We start from the raw sequence: 20,530 nt of genomic DNA on the forward strand, positions 1-20,530 counted from the left end.
GTATCATTAAATTGTCATAGATAGAAGCAAAATATATCAATAAAGTTTGCAGTTTGTATTTTTTTCTTTTGAGAAGCAAACTCTCGTGCTAATCTAAAGGCACAGATGCATTTTAATTATTAAAAATAAGCATAAAATAAAGGTATGATTATAAAATTATAATTAATTATTGGCACTCAAATAAATAATTTGATTAATAAAATCCTTCTATTTATATAAATGTTTAATTCAAAGACTAAGATTCATATAAACTTTCCTGGATGAAATAGTCTTTGAAATGCTTATATAGGTATTAATATTAAAAATAAAGGAAAACTCGAACAGCATTACATTAATGTTAGACATTAGTATCAATAATAAATAAATCTTTAGAAATTGCGATTCTTAATTTTTTGAAAATTATTGTAAAATATGTTAACACATTAATTTGTACCAGTTTTAAAAACAAAATATGTGCTAAAATGCTGATATTACTGTTTCCTCTTATATGTTGTTGAATATAGATTGTCATTACCTAATTGCACATTACCTATCAAGAAATACCAGTTCTTTTTTAGTAATATCTTTGCTTCTTGTTTAAAGTACCATAGGTTTTGATTATTTAATATATCTATATTCAGTCAACTATTCTGACATTTGATACTAACAATTAAGAGTACTCACAGACAGTAAAAATAATCTTTATACATTTACATGGATATGTTTAGTCTACAATAAGAATGAAAAACAGGAAACATGATTTCAGTTCTATTCATATTTTACAATTTACTAAAATCCATCTCTCAGATGAAAGCTTTTACAAATAGATTAATTTGGAACATTACTTAAAAACGTTAAAAAGAAAAGCGTATCACAGTATTGCCATGCTCCTGCATAGCATACAGTTCTGGGACAAGAGAGAAGGACCATTCGGACAATTGAAACAGTGCACTTGAAACGATCTGTCTACAATTAGCTCCAGATTACCTGTTAACTTCAAATTGTTACTCCACATTAGTGGCGAGAAATTCAACAATAAATATATATATATATTTATATATATATATATATAAAAGAAATATTTAGATAAATTGCTTTACATGGAAAGTCCAAATAAATGAGAGAAACAGAACTTTCAATCTGAAAAAAACACAAAAATATTTGTTCTTTATTATTATTTCTTTGTTCTTGAAGTATAGCACAAATATATCAATAGTAGACATGCTAAATTGTTTTCTAAGTTTTCCTAATTCTTTTACCATCATCTGTTCAAATTCAGGTAGCCCTATCCAGGAAAAAGTAGCATTCATGGCTATTGCTTCACTGACATTTTACTAAGCCCATTTACTTTGCACAAGTATGTTGATTAGTTTTAGCACATTGATACAAAAAAGTGAAAAAACAGTAAAATAAAGTGAACAGATGATGAGACGAAACCTAACAAACAACAACAAATCCATCAAAAAGACCAGTTGGATAATTCCTACGAAAATTCTTAGGTAGGCACTAAAGTCTTTTCTTTTTCTTCAGAATAGGCCAGAAAGGCTAGCAAGGAGAGACTTCTGTATCATAACCCTGTAAATTCTGGCAAGGACACTGGAGATGTAGTGCCTGAACATGCAGATGGGCAGATTCTGTCTTGCTGATAACCAACATTTTGTAAAATCAGTTAGCTGTCTCTCCTTGGCTGACAGTTTCCAGCACTTTGTATATAAAAGGGTTCATAAGTGGCATTAACATTACATTAATATTCATTAAGTCATCTCTATAGAGCAACGCCCTACAGCAGGTAGCTCTGCACTGTCAGAACTACCCTCCGATGTTCTGCTGGAATGCATTCCCCAACCAGTCAGTAGTTGAGCTGTAACACCACCAGAAACATTAAAGGTTATATGAATGTGATGGGGCCTAAAGAAACCTTTGGCTCTCTAGGGTAAGAAATAATCTAAAATCTGCTCCCAATGGTATGTATATTTATAATCATCAATACATTTTTTTTTTACTTTACATATAAGTAAAAACCGTGTTCCAGTTTTTTACCTCAGGGAGCTTGCATAGCTTGGAAGTTGATAAGTGTTTTATTCGGGTGTTAGGCCCTAACAAGTAATATTGGAAAGTTCATGTTGAATAGTTAAGGAATTTTTCAACTAAAGTTGTTCATCAAAATCTTAAAACAACTTCTAGCTACAACATCCAGAATAAAAGGATAGTACAATAGTAATTTAATTGTTTAGCATTGACACTTTCATGGCATATTTCAATCTTAATATCTCCTTAATTGATCCAAGCTAAGGATTGTTACTTCCATTAGCCAATTTCATGTATGATTGACTTATAACACTTGGAAAAAGAACTTTTAAACAAAGATTATCTAAAACAATGGGCAAAAAAATGTATCTGAAAACACAGTTTGAAGTAATGGGAAGTTAGAGACCTGGTTTTTTGGTAAAATTATTAAAAAGTAAAAGATAATCACATATATATAAATATAGCAACACAACAATGATATTATTCTCATTTCAATTTACTTTATTACTTGAAGCTCAGGGCAGAAAATAATATAATTTTCACTTGCAATACATTTGTGTGTGTGTGTATGTGTGTGTGTAATCCATTGTGAGTGAATATGGCATATTTAAAGAGAGAGATTTACGGAATCTTTCTAATCTAATTTTACTTACAACTAATATTCATTCAAGTGGGTAACAATTTTGATCTGGCACTTCAGTCTACCAAAAATCAACATAATTGTAACTTTAAAAGAGTTTTTCAAAGTTTCTTTTGATTTTTGATAATTGCTAAAGATAGCTGGCTCCTTCCAGCCCCGGTTCCCTGAAATTCTCTTGATAAAAAAATGATAAACTTTACTAAGTGTTTTCATCTTAAACTGAAGAAGACTTTAATTATCTGTCTGCCAAAATAGAATTAAAAACATGCAGGACTTTCTTATACATTTGGCTCACAAAGTTTTGATTTGTTTTGTTTGTTTGTTTTGTTTAAACCTCTATTTGTTGGAGAGGTTGCGGTATGAAATACAGTTCTTCAGAAGTATAGCACTTTAGCCATCTAATAAATTGCAACTCTTTGATCATAGCATCAAATTGATACCCAAGCATTGGTGCCAGTCAGGTCTCTATACTGAATATCTTAACAAAATAAACAACAACAACAATAACAACAACAACAACAACAACAAAGGAAATTGACCATGGGCAGGAGTATTTGATCATATGTATATGTGTACAAGCTATTCCAAGCTAGAAGTTTCCCAAGAAATTAAGGGCAATGGAATAGTTTTGGTCATAGGGTCACTGAAATCCGAATGCTCTTTGTAGCATTGTTCAAGCCTCTGCAATCTTGGTGTTATGCTTTGCTGTCATCCTCTTTTGACTGGATGTCATTAGAAACCTTAATTTCTATAGTTTCTGGATTTAAGACTTCTTTCCCATTCTCTTCTTTCAAAGGCAATTTTCTGGAAGAAAATATGAAAATAATAAACTTCATTTGCTAACGTACCTTAAGTGGGATCTCTTAACATTTAAGTTACTGTTTGGTCGAAGGAAAGATATTACAATGATTAGAATAAAAAAATCTGATTTGTTAAAGTAATGTCAAATTGACAAAAATAATCTAAAAGAATAAAGAAATATTGCCTACTGTAAAAATGAGGTGTGATGCAAAATGATGAGTGAAATAATAAATTTGTAAATTTACATGCACCAAAACATTCATTATAGGGTGGCTTAAATTTGATAATGAGTTGATAATATTAAACAAATATATTTAAGTATCTTGGAACATAAAAAAATAAAGAAAATAATATGTCAAGTAGATGATATACGAGTACGTAAATTTTGCAGCAAAACAATCAGTAGCTGCTGCCATCTTCTCTTATGTTAATTTAGGAAGCTAGATAAACTGGCATTATTCTTTGGAACTTAATGTGAATAAATATATTTCAGAGCTTTCTTACTTTTTTATATTTACTGTTTATTTTCTTTAATTGGTCTCTATTCATTATTATTATTCTCTTCTTACTGATACAGAGAGATCTGGTCAGGTCACTGGGGAGGAGAGAGGAAGGAGTCGTAGGAGGAGGATGCCTGAGACAATGGTCAATAGTCTAGGATGGGACTGGCTGAGAAGCGGGATGCCTCTCGGGTGCATGGAATTACAAGCTGGAAGATTTAAACAGAAGGCGGGCAGAGACTCGCTTTTTTTCTCTTCCTCAGGGGTTGCTGGGTAATCATGCTGCTGCCACCTGCATTTCCCAAAGGACAGTATCTTAGATGGGAGAAAGAACTCTGGGTACAGCCTAGGATTGGTCTGGCCTTGTGGAGGGTGGCAGGGTTATTCTTTGGGTGTTCTGGAGGGCATGGGCTCTGAGGCAGAGGCCTGCCGTTCTTCCAAAACTGTGTAGCTTTTGTATCATATGTTGTTTTAGTTTGTAAACCAATCTTACAGAAATAAGATAACTAAACACTAACAGAGGGAATAAACATTTGTTTCTACAATGCTCATTTTATTTCATTGATCTACTTGATTATTTCTGGGCTGGTGTCATGTAGTTTTAATTGCTGAGACTTTACAATGGATTTACATTTTTAAATATTTTATAATGGGTCTTGTCATTTAAAAAAATAAATAAATTCAATCTGCATTAAAAAAAGGAAAGAAGAAAGAAGGAACTCCTAGCTTTTGCGACAACATGGATGGAACTGGAGAATATTATGCTAAATGAAGTAAGCCAGTCAGTGAAAGGCAAATACCATATGATCTAACCTATAAGTGGAATCTATTCAGCAAAATAACAAACAAAATAAACCACAGGCCAGGAAACATAGAGCAGATGGAAAGTGACCAGAGGTGAAGGGGAAGGAGGACTAATGGTGGAAAGAAGGAGAAGGGACTAAACAAAGAACACGTATGAATGCCCCATGGACACGGACAACAGAGTGTGAAATGACTGTGCGAGAGAGGGCAGGGTGGAATGGGTAGGGAGAGCAAAGGGGGGCAAATTGAGACAACTGAGATAGAATAAACACGATTTAAAAATAAAAAAATAGAACACTTTAAACAAAGAAAAAGAGTTAAAGATTTTAGCCTTAATTGATAGTCTTAAGTGATTAAAGCTGGAACTGAAGAGTTAAAGATTTTAGTCTTAGTTGATAGACTTAAATGATTAGTATGTGCAGAAAGCTGTTTTTCCAAAATCATGTAGCTTTTGAATAAAGACTCCTTTGTTTTTCACCAAATCTCTACCTTGAGAAATTTCCTAGAGGGTGGCAGGGGGCAGCAGGACCCCCCCACTTGATGTTCTGTTACATCTGTTGTATCATTTATGAGCACTTTTTTGAGAGTTGTTTCCAATTGTTACATATGAAGCAATAACAAATTTTTCTCCCAACATTAACATTTGTCAATTTGCCCAATATTAAAATTCACACAAAGTGAAATTAGTGTTACTCCATAAAGTACATGAGTTTTCAACATCTATGCTGTATATATGAAACTAATACAAAATGATATTGGACATAAAAAGCAATTGAAAAATAAAAAATATTAAAAACCCCACAGAAATAAAAAAGAAATAAATAAAAATAATTTACAATTTAGCTTTTAAAATATCATGCGATCTTTGACTCTGCATGGGACATATTCTAAAGACTAAAAAGATTACAAATATATCTTTAACTTCAGATAATGTATGTATTATCATTCACAACCTTTATTTCTTAATTTTAAGACAGCTTCAAGAATCTTATTCTGATGATGATCAATCAAGATTTCTAGGTTTTCTTTTCCCTACAGTTCTTAAATTCAGTGCTTTACCATTACATTTTGTGTACATGGCTGTAGGGGGAATTTTTCTTCCTTTGAAAAATATTTTTTTCCACATCAAAAAAATTTAGTTACAAATATAATTATAATTCACCACTCCAACTTCAAATTCACTATTTTATGGGAGAGTGAAAGCTACTACACTAGTTCTGCGATAGGATAATGGGAAGTTAGGAAAAGTCCTGTGCAAGTGGAATAGGGGAACTGGGAAAAGAAAATTAAACAAGGCAAAACAATTTCAACAACCTAGGCCAGCTGGTGAATCTCAAGGTCTTATCTCCCTTAACCAAGGGCACTTGAGAGCAAATGTTTTATACCTTTCTTCCCTGACAAGAGAATACATAGCTTAAATCGCCCTGGTCTGGGAAATAGAGAGCAGAGACTTAATTAAACCTAAGGATGGATAAAGTCAGGGGAATGAATAGCAAAAACCCCATTGAAAAGCCAGGCAGACTCAAGATAAAAGTAAAACAGCAAAGCAGACCAAAGAATAATCCCAAACTCCCTTCCCTCTATGTTCATTTTGATGCACCAACATATTAAAAACACACCTGTAAAGCTAATGGATATTGTGCTGAAACCCTTCCCTAAGATTCCTCCTACGAAAGAGAGAAAATCCTCAAGACAGAGACCAGGGGTAGGTCTGCTCTAGAGTGAGCTGATGCTCCTCCTATGGCAGGAACTTTTTACTTCCTCTTAAACTCTAAGGGTCCCCATGAGACTTGCAGCCTGGGGAGCAGTGCGCAGCGACAGCTCAGCCAGGGTTTACCCTTTGACTTATCTCCAAGTCCCCCTTTTCCTCTGACTCCCACTGAGCTAAACACTGCCCCATCCTGGTTCCTTTCTATCACTGTGACCCTCACTTGCCAGTGAGCCCCACCTTGGCTCACTCCTTTCCTGTAACTTTTCTAGAAAGCCAGAGGAGAGTCCCATCTAGGCTCTCTCCTGCTGCTTTTCCTAACCTACTTTTTCTGTTGCACTGTCCCCAGCTTTAGTGAACCTACTCTCAAAAACCAGCTGGACTTGTGAAATCTGCCCCATACAGAGTCAAGAACCCACACACTCCAGCTCAGCCTCAGGCAGACCTGCTCAAGAACAGGCCCTGCCCTTTAATAGTTGCTCTGAAATTTATTTGCGATTAATTTCATATTTTGGAATGAGTGGATAATCCATTTTATTCTGAAGATAAAAACCATGTAAAAACGAATCAATCAAAAATAATTCATAGGCAAAATCTAGTAAGATCCATTTTTGGGATGAAGGAGCATTTACTTCATACATTCAGGGCAGTTTCTTTTATGCATATTATAAATATTGCAGACACAGTTCTTTTTTTTCTATTTCTGAGTACTGAAAACATTGACAATACAGATTATAAAAACAATGGGTCACTTGTAGCATCAAAACGTAGAGAAATTTAGCACTGACATGGGAAGTTAGCATAGACTTAATGCATCTCTAACTCAAAGAGCTATGTATTGAATTTGTAATTAACCAGTGTTTCAACTAATTGTTGGACCATGTGGTTTTGCCTATATAAATATAAACTACTTATGTTTATGCTAATTAAAAAAACATTGTTAATATTATTATATTCTGTTGAGTATTTTTCTATGATTGAGTCCTAGAGTAGGTAAATCATCTCTTGTTTTTGTTTCCATTTGTTAGATTGTTTTAAAATATATGTCTGTCATATGCAAGGGTATTTTCTTAACTCATTTTCATAAACATCAATAGAACATTGTAAGTGATAATTATACACAAAAAATTTGTTTTTTGACCTAATATTTTGCTTTGTTGAAAAGATATATAACTTCTGAGAAAGAGACAATAGAACTCACCTTGCACCCTCTGCTTCACCTAGAGTTAATTTCAAATTAGAATATAATAAGTCTAAATGCAATCACTAAAAACAACCTAGACATTCATATTGAATGTTTAACTACAGAGTAAGACATTGTATTTGCTTAAATATTAATCATTTTAACCCATTGAGATCGGATAATGGGGATTTATGAAACAAATTGTTTTCTGCAGCAATGACAACACTCAGAATTTGATTTAGAATGTTTTAAAAGAAAGGTATAAAACATCCTAACTCAAGCTTTTCTGCATGGGAATGTTGCCTGGCAAAGAAAAAGAAATTTTTATTTTGAAATCAATGAAATTTAAAAGTCATTATAGTGAGCAGTATTCAAAGAGTGATGTGATAGTCACGGTTTGTTAGTGTTAAATATATTCAATAAAATACAACTATTACTGCTTCTTAATAATGTCTTTGATTTAGATTATTTTAATTTTTATGTATGTGAACCTAGGAACCTGTTCATACACTTTAAAGGTTTAGTTAAAACACCTGCTATGGTTTTAGTGGAGTTACGATGAATGCAGAAAAAATAATCTTGAATGGAGACCAAGCACCATTTACTACATAAATATTAAAATGGCAGTTTAACAGCATTTCTTCCTGTCCTTTACAAATATTCTTTATTAAAAAGTCTTTTGTATATTTAACACTATTTCTATTTTAGACTGTCATATTTATATTCAAAGCAATCACTACTTCCTCATAAAACATCTTTATTTCAGTAAAAATCAATGGCATGTTCAAACCGTAACTTTCTCAGAGTGAGATTAGTGTAAAAAAGATGACTCTCTCTGACATTTTTGTATAAAGTTATAAATATATATTTGAACAGCAGATTCTCTCTGACATTGATACAAAGTTTTCATGTGAAGTGGCTGCAGACAATAGATTTTAGATATTCACACATAGTTCCCTTGAAAAACAACATTTTTCACAAATGATCATATTTGTGAATATTTACTAAAATAATAATAATGTGTTATCACTTTACAAATATTTATCTAAAAATCATTTCAAGCTACATACTCAGGCTCTGTTAGTGGTGTGGTTTCATTTGGCTCATTCACTGGGCTTCCATCCTCATGATTAGTAATCCTTTCGTCCTCTGTTCTCATTTCCACTATTGGCTCTTTTGATCCATCTTTCCTAGAAAAATAAAGAAAAAGAATTCTTACCTATATACTGTAAAAGTGGATGCATTATGAAATATATTTTAAGATCCCCACCTAATTCTATCTCCTCATGAATAAATCCTATATAGATTGAGAATACCACTATGAAATTTTTTGCATTTAAAATTTATCTTGCCATATTTTTCACTGAGAAAAAGTAGAAAGAAATCCTCTTTTGTCTGCAATTGTTTTTCTCATCAATATTGTGTTTTAAAATATGAAAAATAAAATTATATCTTTTATTGTTTTAGATGTCTATGAATTTAAATGAATGATTTTGACTATATGATAATTGACTTTTAACATATTTGTGTTTTCAAGCAAATAGTTTAAATAAAAGAATACTATAACATATATGCAAGATACTTTCATTGATAATTTCAAGTTTACATCATCTTTACCAGATTTCTAAAATATTAGAGTAAGTGTAATTTATCAAAATTATGAAAAGTTGAAAGTTCACTGCAAAGTTTCTTATCTCAAGAAATAAATAAAAGTTAAGAAAAACCAGGAAGTCATTTGTTGATGATGAAGGGTAGATGAGTTATAAGGGTGGAAATGAAGTATGCATAATACAGATGATAATCCACCCCCCTTCCCCAAATAAGAGAGGGATATGAAATCTCCAGCTCCCCAGGGACATGTCCTTACCACACAATTCCACCATTATGCTCTTTCATATTAACCCAAATGAGCTGAAACTTATGTCCACACAAAATCTACACATGAATGTTTATAGAAACTCTATTCATACTTGCCAAAAATTGCAACCAATTAATATGTCTTTCTCAGTGAGTGAATGGATAATCTGTGGTACAGTCATACAATTAGACATTATTCAGCAGTAAAGAGAAATGAGTTATCAAGCTACAAAATGGCATGGAAAAATTATAAATGCATATTGCTAAGGGAAATAGCCAGTCTGAAAAAGCTACATACAGTGTAATTTCAACTATACTATGTTCTCAGAAAGGGAAAACTATACAGGCAGCAAAAACATGAGTGGTTGCCATGGCTCGCGGTGAGGGAGTGAGGGGCGGATATAATGGTAGATCACTGGGCATATCAGGCAGCGAAACTATTCCACAATTTCAAGTATAATCTGGTGCTTTATATATCAGTTATATCTTAATCCTCATTGAGATTTTATTAAATCCTTTTTCCAATTTGTTCTATTAATTTTGGGAAAAACATTTTTAAGGCAGAAACACTGGGATACAGAAAATTACGACAGATGGATAAAAAGCATGGGATGAAGCATGTGTTTTCATCTTTCCAAGTCTTTAAGGTTAATTAAACTCAGCAGGAGTTACCAACAGAAGTGTTTGTGGATAAATTAACAAATGAGAGTCAAATAGAAATAAACAGCAGAACTTGGATATATCTTGTTGTTTTGCCCATGGTCACCAACATTCCTCTAGTTAGTTAAGACAAAAGCAGGGATATCCTTTCTCATATATCTCTTACTTCCACCTCAATCAATCAATAGTATTTGACTCTACCTCAACTACATCCAGAATCTCTATATTTTTATGTGTCTATAGTAGTACTGGCGGTACGACCTTGGACCAAAAGGCCATATTTTTCCCTCCGAGTGTTTTAAGATCCTTCTACTTGGTCTCCTTCATTCTGGATCTTTCCACTACAGCCCTCCAGTATTCTGTTCTTCATCAGTAGCTAAAGCAATTAATTTTCTTTAAAAAACTTTCATTAACTTTCAGTTAAAAAAATTGTTCACTTTGACCCAAGAAGATTTAATACGTTGGTTCCTAGATAATTCTCTGACCTGATGTTTGTACCAGTCCCTCCTCCATCTCACACCTGCATGTTTATTTGTCCTTTCAACATAGTAAGCTACTCCTGCCTCAGTGGCTTTGGTATTAATTGTTGCACCTGCATAGGATGTTCTTCCCTTTAGTGCTACATCAGCAGCTCCTTTCACTCTAGTCTTAAGCTTCAGTTTTATTTCCACAGAGAAGTCTTAAATGAGCAATATCTAGTAATGATTTATTATTCTGTTTTCCATTTTTCTCTGTGCTCACTACCAGACATTTTCATTTTTTAGTTAATGTTTATTTTATGTTTTCCTGCATTAGAGCATGAATTCCATGTCAACGAAGTTCTTGTTTCTTTTGTTCATCATTTATTACTAGATTACATAGCAGTGCTTATTACCTGGTAATTCTTCCATAAATAACATTTGCTCAATGGTTGAGAAAAAATGAAAGTGCATAAAATTCATCTTTGATATGTTTGTGTATATATATATATCTTATATTAATATGTGTAACTATGTAATATGTTTTTTCCACATATGATACAAGAAGTTAAACTAAGTCGGATATTTTATTCACTTGATAAGATGATGTAGAAGTACAGCATGTTCTTATGAAGAGAGCAAATATATTGAATAGTGAATTGATCCCACTTTATTTCCTGTCACATATCAATATCCTAGTCAATGTGAGATAAAGCCTAATTTCTATTTATTCTTTAAAATATACTGTGTCCAACAATTAAGCAGGTGTCATTTTGATTGCAAATTGAATCAATTTTTAATTCAAAATGTATGCTATCAAATTCAGCATTTCTTGAAGTAAAAAATTCCATCTCTAGAGCATATTCATGAGAAATGCTTACAAATTTCTTAGTAATATTGAAATAGACTTGAAGATAAAAAAAGGAATATAGCTATGCAGAATGAATTCTTCTCTCTCTCTAACCGTAGAAAATAACGTATGAGACAGTATATGCCTAAATGTATGTATAGAAAAACAAATAGAAAGGACTCAACAATAAAAGAATAAATTACTGCTGCACTTTTGAGGTTAAATCCAAGTTTATCTAAACACCACAAAAAAAAGTAAGTATTAAACTCTCTTATTTACTCTTTTACATTTTCTGCAAAATTAAACTCCGCATATTTTCTCAGAATTTACATGTTGTCTAATTATAAAAATAGTTGTCACAGAGAACTCCAAATTCTAATATATAGTCATCTTCAGATCAAAATTTGGAGGAGTAAATATAGAAAATAGCATGTATTTTCTATATAGACAATTTTGAAATTTGTATGTAGCTACTTCTTACAATTGTAGGCATCAGGACAATTTATGTTAACTCAGTTTAACTTAGTTTTCAAATCAGATTAATATTGATGCTTGTTTTATTCAATACTAACTGAGAAATAGTGGGAAAAATCATAACCAAATATAAATGTGTTATTCTATATCTATATTTATCATCTATCCATCTAGTCTATCCATCTATCTACTTACCTATCCACCTATCACTATTTAAATCATATCAATAAAATTTTTACTGTGGATCCCCTTTTAAAGTTTATTTTTTAATATAGTAGTCTGTTTTCAAAGTTATTTGGCTCTGTAAGATATTATATTTAAGGCAATAGAGAGTTAAGATCAGAAAATAGCCATAGCAGTGCCCAGTAGTGTTATAGTTAAACTCTTTGCTCAAAAAACAAAGTCCTGAATACAGAACTCAGGCTTGACGGTAGCATTTGTTTAATGCAATGTGATGCAGATGCCTGCTACTCACAGGTAGGCAGCCTTCCCTTCTTCCAGCTCTTTACTTTTGCCACTGGAGCCACTCTTCTTCCCACATATTCTCCTGGTGATGCACATCAGTAACCCACATTGCCGAACAAAGAAGCAGCTGACGTCTGTTACCACAAGAATTAGCAAGAGTGCTGCCACTCCCAGGCCAATGACAGCTCCAAGCCCAAGACCATTGAAAAGTGTGTCTTAAAAATAAAAAAATAAACAAAAACAAAAACAAGTAATTTTATTAAACCTCATACTAGAAAGTATTAGACAGTTATTTTAAAATAATAAATCTTATGTGAGAAATATCCAACTAAAGACACAGGAAAGAAGGGTTAGTCCCTGGAAGACTTCAAGTTCACGATTGTTAAGAGCTATTCTCTGATTTTCAAACAATATGTTAAGCCACTGACATAGTAATAATTTTAACTAGTTTTAAAAACATTTTTTTAGATAAAAACTCTTAAGTGACTCTCCTTTCCAATAGACTTCTTGGTTCCCTCTGGGAAAGATAATGAATATTATCATATCTGTAGCTGTACTTTATCAGAAAGTCATGCCAGTAATAGATCATCACCTTATTAAAAGGAAAATACACTCAAAACTCCTGTAAGGGAGGACTGAAATAGATGTTCTTTCTAAGACGATTTTAGTGTTAAGACTTAAATTTGCAAATGATGGCTCCAAGCACTTCGCTTTGACAGATAATACATTAAAAAAATATCTGTATGAATATTTTTAAAAACCATTATTTTAGAATAAATGTGCACTTGTATTTTTCTAGTTAATATTTTAACAAGTCACACTTTAGCAGTTACAATACTTATGATCTTTCTGAAGGTGGAGCACAATGGGAGATATTTTTCCTTGGCATGTAGTTGCAGGAAACCCCAAAAGCCATAAGAGAATATCCATGGAAAGGTGATTAAGAATCGGATGTAATATGCTGACTGAGAAAGAGAAATCGCAAGAGGGATTAGTGTCACAAAAATAAACCTTGTGTTACATGCCTGTGGCTGAATGTGAGGGTAGACAACACAGCTATAACCATATAGCTATGAAAATAAACACAATGGAAAGAAACCAGATTAAACTGGTTATATTGTGTTATCTAAAGTGGAAAAAGAGGATTATATAGGAAAACTTTACAGAATGACTCAAAATGATTCTTAGCACGATTATGTTAAAGTTTGCTTCATAACATTATAAAATTATAATTTCCTTTTTAATGATTAAAAAAAGAAGATATTACCCAGATCATAATGGCATGTTCATTATGTAACTGATGTGGAACACAAGCGAAAGATACAGAAACATTAGAGTTTTGAGAAAAGCCCTTCTGAAAAATTATACATAAAACAAAGGTTTCTAAGCCAGTTTTTAAAACTTAGTTAAAGAATTTTAATAAAGACTCAAATATATTTTTACCCAAAGGAATCAATATAATTATTCTTATTTTGAATTTACCACTAGTGGGCCAATCTTGAATATGTCATACTTGTCCAAATGCTAGCATACTTTTCTGCCTAATGATTAAGTCTCACGTCTACATTTTCTTTATTGGTACTTATTTTGGATATACTGCACATGATTCAACAACTGAACTCTGAAAAGAATAGCTGAAACTACATGCCTGATTGGGCTTTCACCCCTGGGATATATTGGCTCAATGACCTTCAAGCTTTCAACTATTCATCTTCTCTTCATCTAGGTCCTCCCTTCTCACGTGCAGACAGAATTGTAAGCAGTCACTCTCATAGATCAGTGATGATTTATCTGGCCCATTAATTATATAAATTCCCATTTACTTTTTTAAAATATGAAATTAGTTACTTTATACATAAAAGCATAAATTTAAAATTAAAAGTAACTAATTTTAAGTATAAAATCTTCCTTCCTACTTAAATACATTGGATCTGGCATTGGTAAATCCTGGTTTCATCATTTATTGCTCTACAACCTTAGGTGACTCAGCTAACTCTCTAAGGCTGGGTCACCTATTTATTACAATAGAGACAGTTATAAAAACCACTGCCACCACAGATAGGGTCATGGGATATGTAATGATTGTAGTGAATTACCTTTTTTAACATTTCCACACACATTGTCCCGCACTAAGTAAAAATTTAACAAATATTTAAAATTATTATTTTACCATTATATAATTCTAGGAAAATACGATTTTTGTGAAAGAATAGACTATCTAAAGTTTAATTTGTCTGTAAATATATTCTTCCACTAACAGCCTACAGTATCTCTTATTAAGCATTATTATTCTCTGGAAAATATAATCACTTTTTTAATGATTTAGGTTTAATGAGTTAGCTTTTACATAATAAATATCTTTGTGACTTTTTTAGCATTCAACCAGTATATTGATCTGCTTCATTTCCATCTGTAGTAAAAGTTCATAGAAATATTTTATTTGTAAAGTACCTTATAGTGAGAGAATATTGATGCTAAAATAGCTGTTTTTTTTTCTGGAGAAACAAAATTATATCTTTTTAATTTACAATTGAAAATTTTTAAAGTTACTTGAAGTTATTTTTATGAAAACCCAAATATTTTTGTCATTGCAAGAGATAGGATGGACATCAAATAGGTTTATGTTATAAATATTTAATTACGTTTTCTTTTGAGGTAATATTTTTTCTAATAAGCTCAAGGATATACTTAAATATATATTCTCCTTTCTCATGAGGTTAGACTGCAATAACTATGACAGGTAAATATTCTAATATTTTGTGCCAACAATTTACTCTGGTGTTAAAATTTACTTATTTGATATTGGATTTTTCACAAATAAAACCATGAACATCACTAGAATTACTTCACAAGAATTTGGGGACTAACAATGATTGATGTTCTCAGAAGCATGTAGGAAATTCTTCCTTTATAAGTTAATTATGATTTTAATTATTTAACAAATTGAAATGGACATAGCGGGCATTTAAAGGATTTTAAATTTATCTTATCTTTTTTTAGGTTTTTAGTTTTCCAGAATACTTACACATGTACTTTATGATATAATTTTAATAACAATCTCATTACAAATGAAAACAATACTATCAGGTCTACTTTACAGCTAAGAAAACTGAGGTCCAAAGGGGACACATAAAGACTATTTAGCTTCAGCTTTTGTATTTTTTATACCTGTTAGAGCTAATGTTTTATATCAGATATTCATTATCAAATAATCAAAAGACAGGAATAAAATATTGTGAATTAATTAAAATGTGTAATTTTCTTATAGAAAAATGTCAAATCCATTTGTTCCCTATACCAGTAGTGGAGGAACAACTATTTAAATAACGCAGAGGGGCTTCTGGTCAAGGTGAACGTGGTACTCGCATCCTCTCACAGCCACGTCAAATCTACAGCTGAACTGCAGAACATCCATCATTCAGAACTGCCTGACCCTGAGCTGAACAGAAGTCCTCTAAGTAACGATATAAAGACGCAGCCACAATGAGACTGGAAGGAGAGGTGGCAACTAGGAATGGGCTGGTCCCACACACATCTGATCGATACAAATTGGGAGGGATATCTTGGCTGCGGAGGTCGCCCTGGGGAGGGAATGGTCCCAGCCCCACACCAGACCTCTAGCCCAGGGCTCCAGTGAAGGGAAGAAAAGTCTCCATAATGTCTGGCTACAAAAGCCGGAGAAGATTGTGTCTGAGGGAGGCGGAGGGCTCTGGAGTCCTGGGCAGTTCCTCCTAAAGGGCCCGTCCATAGGCTTTCTCAAACCCCTTTGCTCTGAGCTCCAATGCGGGGGCAGCAGCTTGAAAGGCACCAGGGACAGACAGGGAGGAACTGAATTATTTGGCAGGCAGAAGTAGGGGCAGAAGCCATAGTTCCTTAGATGACCCCCACTACCCGCCACAGAACTGGCAGTCCAGGGACATATCTGAGTCTCCATCAACCTGGCTATCACTGTTCACCTGCCCTGGTGATTCCATGAGACACCCCGCTCCGCTTACCCAGCTTGTGGGCCCACCCAAGCTGATTCTAGTGGCTTTTCCATACAAATGGTCTCTTTGGGCCCATGTTTCAGACTTTCCTAAAATTTCTCAGACAAGCAGCATCTGAGCACAATGTCAGGCCTTTCCATTGTTCTAAATACCACATTTCTCTTCTGTGTTAAAACTATGGGGCTCCTGAATTTAAGGTGCCTCGTGTTCATCACTGAATTAATAGACTCATGCAATTTTGATTCATATTTAAATTCCCTGTTGAAGCAAATATTTGAACTTCTGAGGTTTCCAATGTCTGGGCAAAACTTCTTAACTGTGTTAATTGGAAATAACAGAATCATTGCAAATTATATCAACAAAAATGATTAAAAATACCAATTTGCATTAATTCAGAAATTTTTAAAAAAATCAGAGAGCAAACTTAAGGGCAACTGTGATTAGTTTTTATATTTTTCTCTCCTCTAAGCCACTTTTTAAATTGTTTCCTCATACACACAGAGAAAAATTGAGTATACCCTCCTAAGATACATGTTTTTCTTTTAAATTATAAACAGGTAATATTTTATAATTTTTATATTTGAAAAATACAATATACAATTATAAAACAAAATATAAGAAATTAGAAAGGTGATATAAAATAAGTATTAATGGAAATTCTGATTTTTTAAATATCCAGTGATATTGCTTACCTATTTTGTGGTCTGCATACCCCTATTGGATATATTTACATTGTATTTATAATTTTATTTTGTTTCATTTTTCTACAAAATGTGGACAATTCTCATATATTCTAGCCAAAATATTATTTGATAATCATATGAAAGCACTTTGGAAATTCAAGCATTATACAAATATGTTATTTCTTGTTATACTTGTTAGTTAATAGCAATTTTATTACTTATTTTTTCATAATATCTTCTTTTAAAGGCTTAGATCTCAACTTTTACCCCAAAACTTCCTAGATTTTAGCAAGTATGTTTACTTACTATTTATTTGAATATTGCTAAAATTCATGAACTACAATGAACAAAAATAATTGTAAAATTATATTTACATTTTAAATGTAGCTTTTTATTATTGCTGTTTGTTGATAAGTTCTCCTCATGAAGGTCTAAGGTTAAGATAATTGTTTTTAATGATAATTTTCATTTTTCTAGTTTTATATGTGCATTTCATGGTGACCAGAATTCAAGTTTCTTAATTTTATTATTTATTCATTTATTTATTTTTCATATAGTAAGTTATTTTTTGGTATTTCCTTACTATATATGCCAAATTAAAGTCTTTATTGACTGATTTTAAAAAGAACGAAAGCAAGGTAATTATTAATAATGCTCTAATTGACTCTGATAGGTGACATTGACTTTCACTCAGTTTGGAAAAAAGATATATTGTTTATTTGCTATTCTCATTCTTTGTAATTCACTTTGTCCTCTTTAGTTCACCATTAGTTTTTGTTATTATTATAGTTACTTTTATTGTTATGGTTATTTTGCCTACTATTTTAGACACATTCATCTTCATTGAAATAAAAATAAAATTGATACTCTTAAAAGATTATTATAAAGTGGATCAAAGGCTCCTGACTAAAAAACAAAGACTACTTCTTTTGTGTTCTAATCTTTTATTCTATCTTGTTACCCTTTTGTACAACTCATAGAATTCATGAAATAAAAAAAAAGCGTTTACATCAGTTAGCTTCCTGACAAAACACACTCATTAGCAACATTTTTAGTTCATTTGAGTTCATATTACTCAGATATTTGTTGACTGCACTAGCTGAATGAAAATTGTGTGGGTATAACATGTAATCTCATGTGTTTTTCAATGAACAATTAAAAAATAAAGTATGTAATACTAATAATCTGTGATGGCTAGGAAAAGACCATTCTTATCAGTGATGAGAAAACAGCAAGAGTCCTTTAAAAAGGGCTGTATTTTGGGAAAAAAATCTTAGAATGTTAAAATTAAAAATCTTGAAGAAACCAACAGAGACAAGAGGGAAGGAGGGAGGAGGGGCAGGGGAAAAGGAAGGGAAAGGGGAAAGTCAAGGATCATATAGCAAGGACTCATGGACAAAACCAATGGGGTAGAGTTGAGGGAGGGTGGGAGGAAGGGAGGGGGCAAGGGAAAGCAGTGGGGGGAAGGCAGAGACAAATGTAGTTGAAAAAATAAATTAATTACTTTAAAAAATCAAAGAATACAAGACTGAGGAAAAGTAGGTTTATAGTTCATATGGAAAATGACTTGCAGGTTATGATTATTACAATAGCTTTATTAACTCAAAAGAATGTCACACAGCTAAAAAACCCCACCTATTTTTGCAAATACTTGTATGTTAAAAATCAAAACTGAGTTATAATCATGAGAAAAGTATACAAGTATATATATAAAATTTTATTGTTTTATGAAGAGCTTTGTGAGTAAGAGAGATTTTTAGATTTTAGGGTCAGTAATTTGCTGTGTTTTAAAAGAACATGTATTGAGTTCATTGAAGCTATTTGTCTATCTAGAAACAAATTATAAAATTTCATGGTGGAGAATAATTGTTATGCAGAAGTTCATTTTATATAATTTTCTTGTTTTCTTGTCCCTTGATAATACTACTTATAATATTCACATAGTAATTTAGGAGTTAGAAATTTTCAGATTTTAAAAATTAATAGCAAAATTTATAAGTAATATTTCAACATTACTAAAATGTATCAGTAAAGCCCAATGTTATTTAAATATGTTTTAAATTCTCAGGCTATTTTCAGTACATTTTAACAAGGTGGTCATGTCTTTTATATGTTTAATCAGTTAAACAATATTGATATAGAGAGTTTATGGCTTACTACCAAATTAGTTTCATACAATCTTCTTTTTTTGATATATAAACATTCTGTTTTACGTCACCTATTCCTTATTGATCTCCATTCTTTAGCCATTTTAATTCTTCCATCAAAATGTTCCATTACATATATAACATTGTTTTTGTGTAAACTCAAGGGTAATCCAAAATTTTCTTCCAAATCACTTTTCCCTATTAAGAGGTATTATTTGGGAGAAGGTGGGATGTAAAGGTAACATTGACAAACTAGGCATTTTTTTTAAAGTACGTGTGATTTGGGGTAAGACAAAATAGCTAATTAAAAATATTTGGTTTAGTGATGGAAAGGGAACTGTAAATATATATACTATATAGACAGCATTTACAATTTCAAAACAATTCTTTCTTAGCATCTTTTCCTACATATGCTTGTTAGCAAAGGAATAATTATATATTAATATTTTTTCAAAATATATTCTAGTCCTTTGATATTACAAAAATGATATTTTCGTCCCGGGATAAATTGGTAAAAAATATGTGATGTCCTTTAATTTATCACAATATTATTAATCAACTCTATCAAGCAGATTCAATTTAGAAACTGAAATTCAATGTAATTGATTGCTTTCCTAATGGCTTAATTAAAAACTGTCACTTAAGTAGATAGGTGAAAGAAACATGTAAGTCAGTGATGAGTGGTCAAGGAAGGCATGATAGAGAAAATAACATTTGAGATGGTGTTGAAGAAGTTTTCCATATGGCAAGAGAAGTCCATTTCAGTCAGAATATGGCATGAGTGAAGATGGAGACATACAAAAGAAAATATTTGATATGTTCTGAAATTAGAAGATATATATATATTTTAAGTATTTTAAAGATAAAATATTGGGGTGATTGGAAGGATGGGGTTTATGAGTTGTAAGTGATGATAAAGAAGACAGACCTTGGAATTGAAAACAAGCAAATGAACCTACCCCTTAAAAAGATGCAAACACCACCTCCCACAAAACATATGAAGAGTATTTTTCTCACAAAAGATGGCAGGGAATTATTAGATACAGACAGGGAAGTAGAATGTGTTGTAATGGTTAGAAAGGAGCTCATAGAGGCTGGGCTGCTCTCTCCTATTCCACAGCCATTTCCATAATGCATGTAGACATGCCAACCAACACTGTTTGATGTTTAGATCGAAGCAGGGAGTAGTTAGACTCAGCCTTTTATATGTGATTAGTGGTTGAATTAACATTATATTATCAGTGTCTGGTAATATATTTAAAAATAGACACTGTATAAGAAAATAATACTACAAATGGTATATTTAT

At 32.1% G+C, this 20,530-nt stretch overlaps 1 protein-coding gene across 1 annotated transcript in view; it reads right to left on the reverse strand.

Annotated features, from left to right (window-relative positions):
• Nucleotides 1-635: 635 nt before the first annotated feature.
• The window catches only part of NCAM2 (neural cell adhesion molecule 2), a 422,854-nt gene continuing 402,959 nt past the window's right edge, over nt 636-20,530 (reverse strand). The window contains exons 16-18 of the mRNA XM_054579597.1: nt 12,418-12,622; nt 8,714-8,833; nt 636-3,451 (exon numbers count right to left, since the gene is read on the reverse strand). Of these exons, the coding sequence (XP_054435572.1) occupies nt 3,343-3,451; nt 8,714-8,833; nt 12,418-12,622 (434 nt within the window). The 3' untranslated portion in view covers nt 636-3,342. The remainder of the gene's footprint in view (nt 3,452-8,713; nt 8,834-12,417; nt 12,623-20,530) is intronic.

This window comes from Pteronotus mesoamericanus, unplaced genomic scaffold (genome assembly GCF_021234165.1).
Source record: "Pteronotus mesoamericanus isolate MK-2021 breed Mesoamerican mustached bat unplaced genomic scaffold, CSHL_Meso_final contig_116, whole genome shotgun sequence".
In the NCBI taxonomy this organism is placed as follows: Eukaryota; Metazoa; Chordata; class Mammalia; order Chiroptera; family Mormoopidae; genus Pteronotus; species Pteronotus mesoamericanus.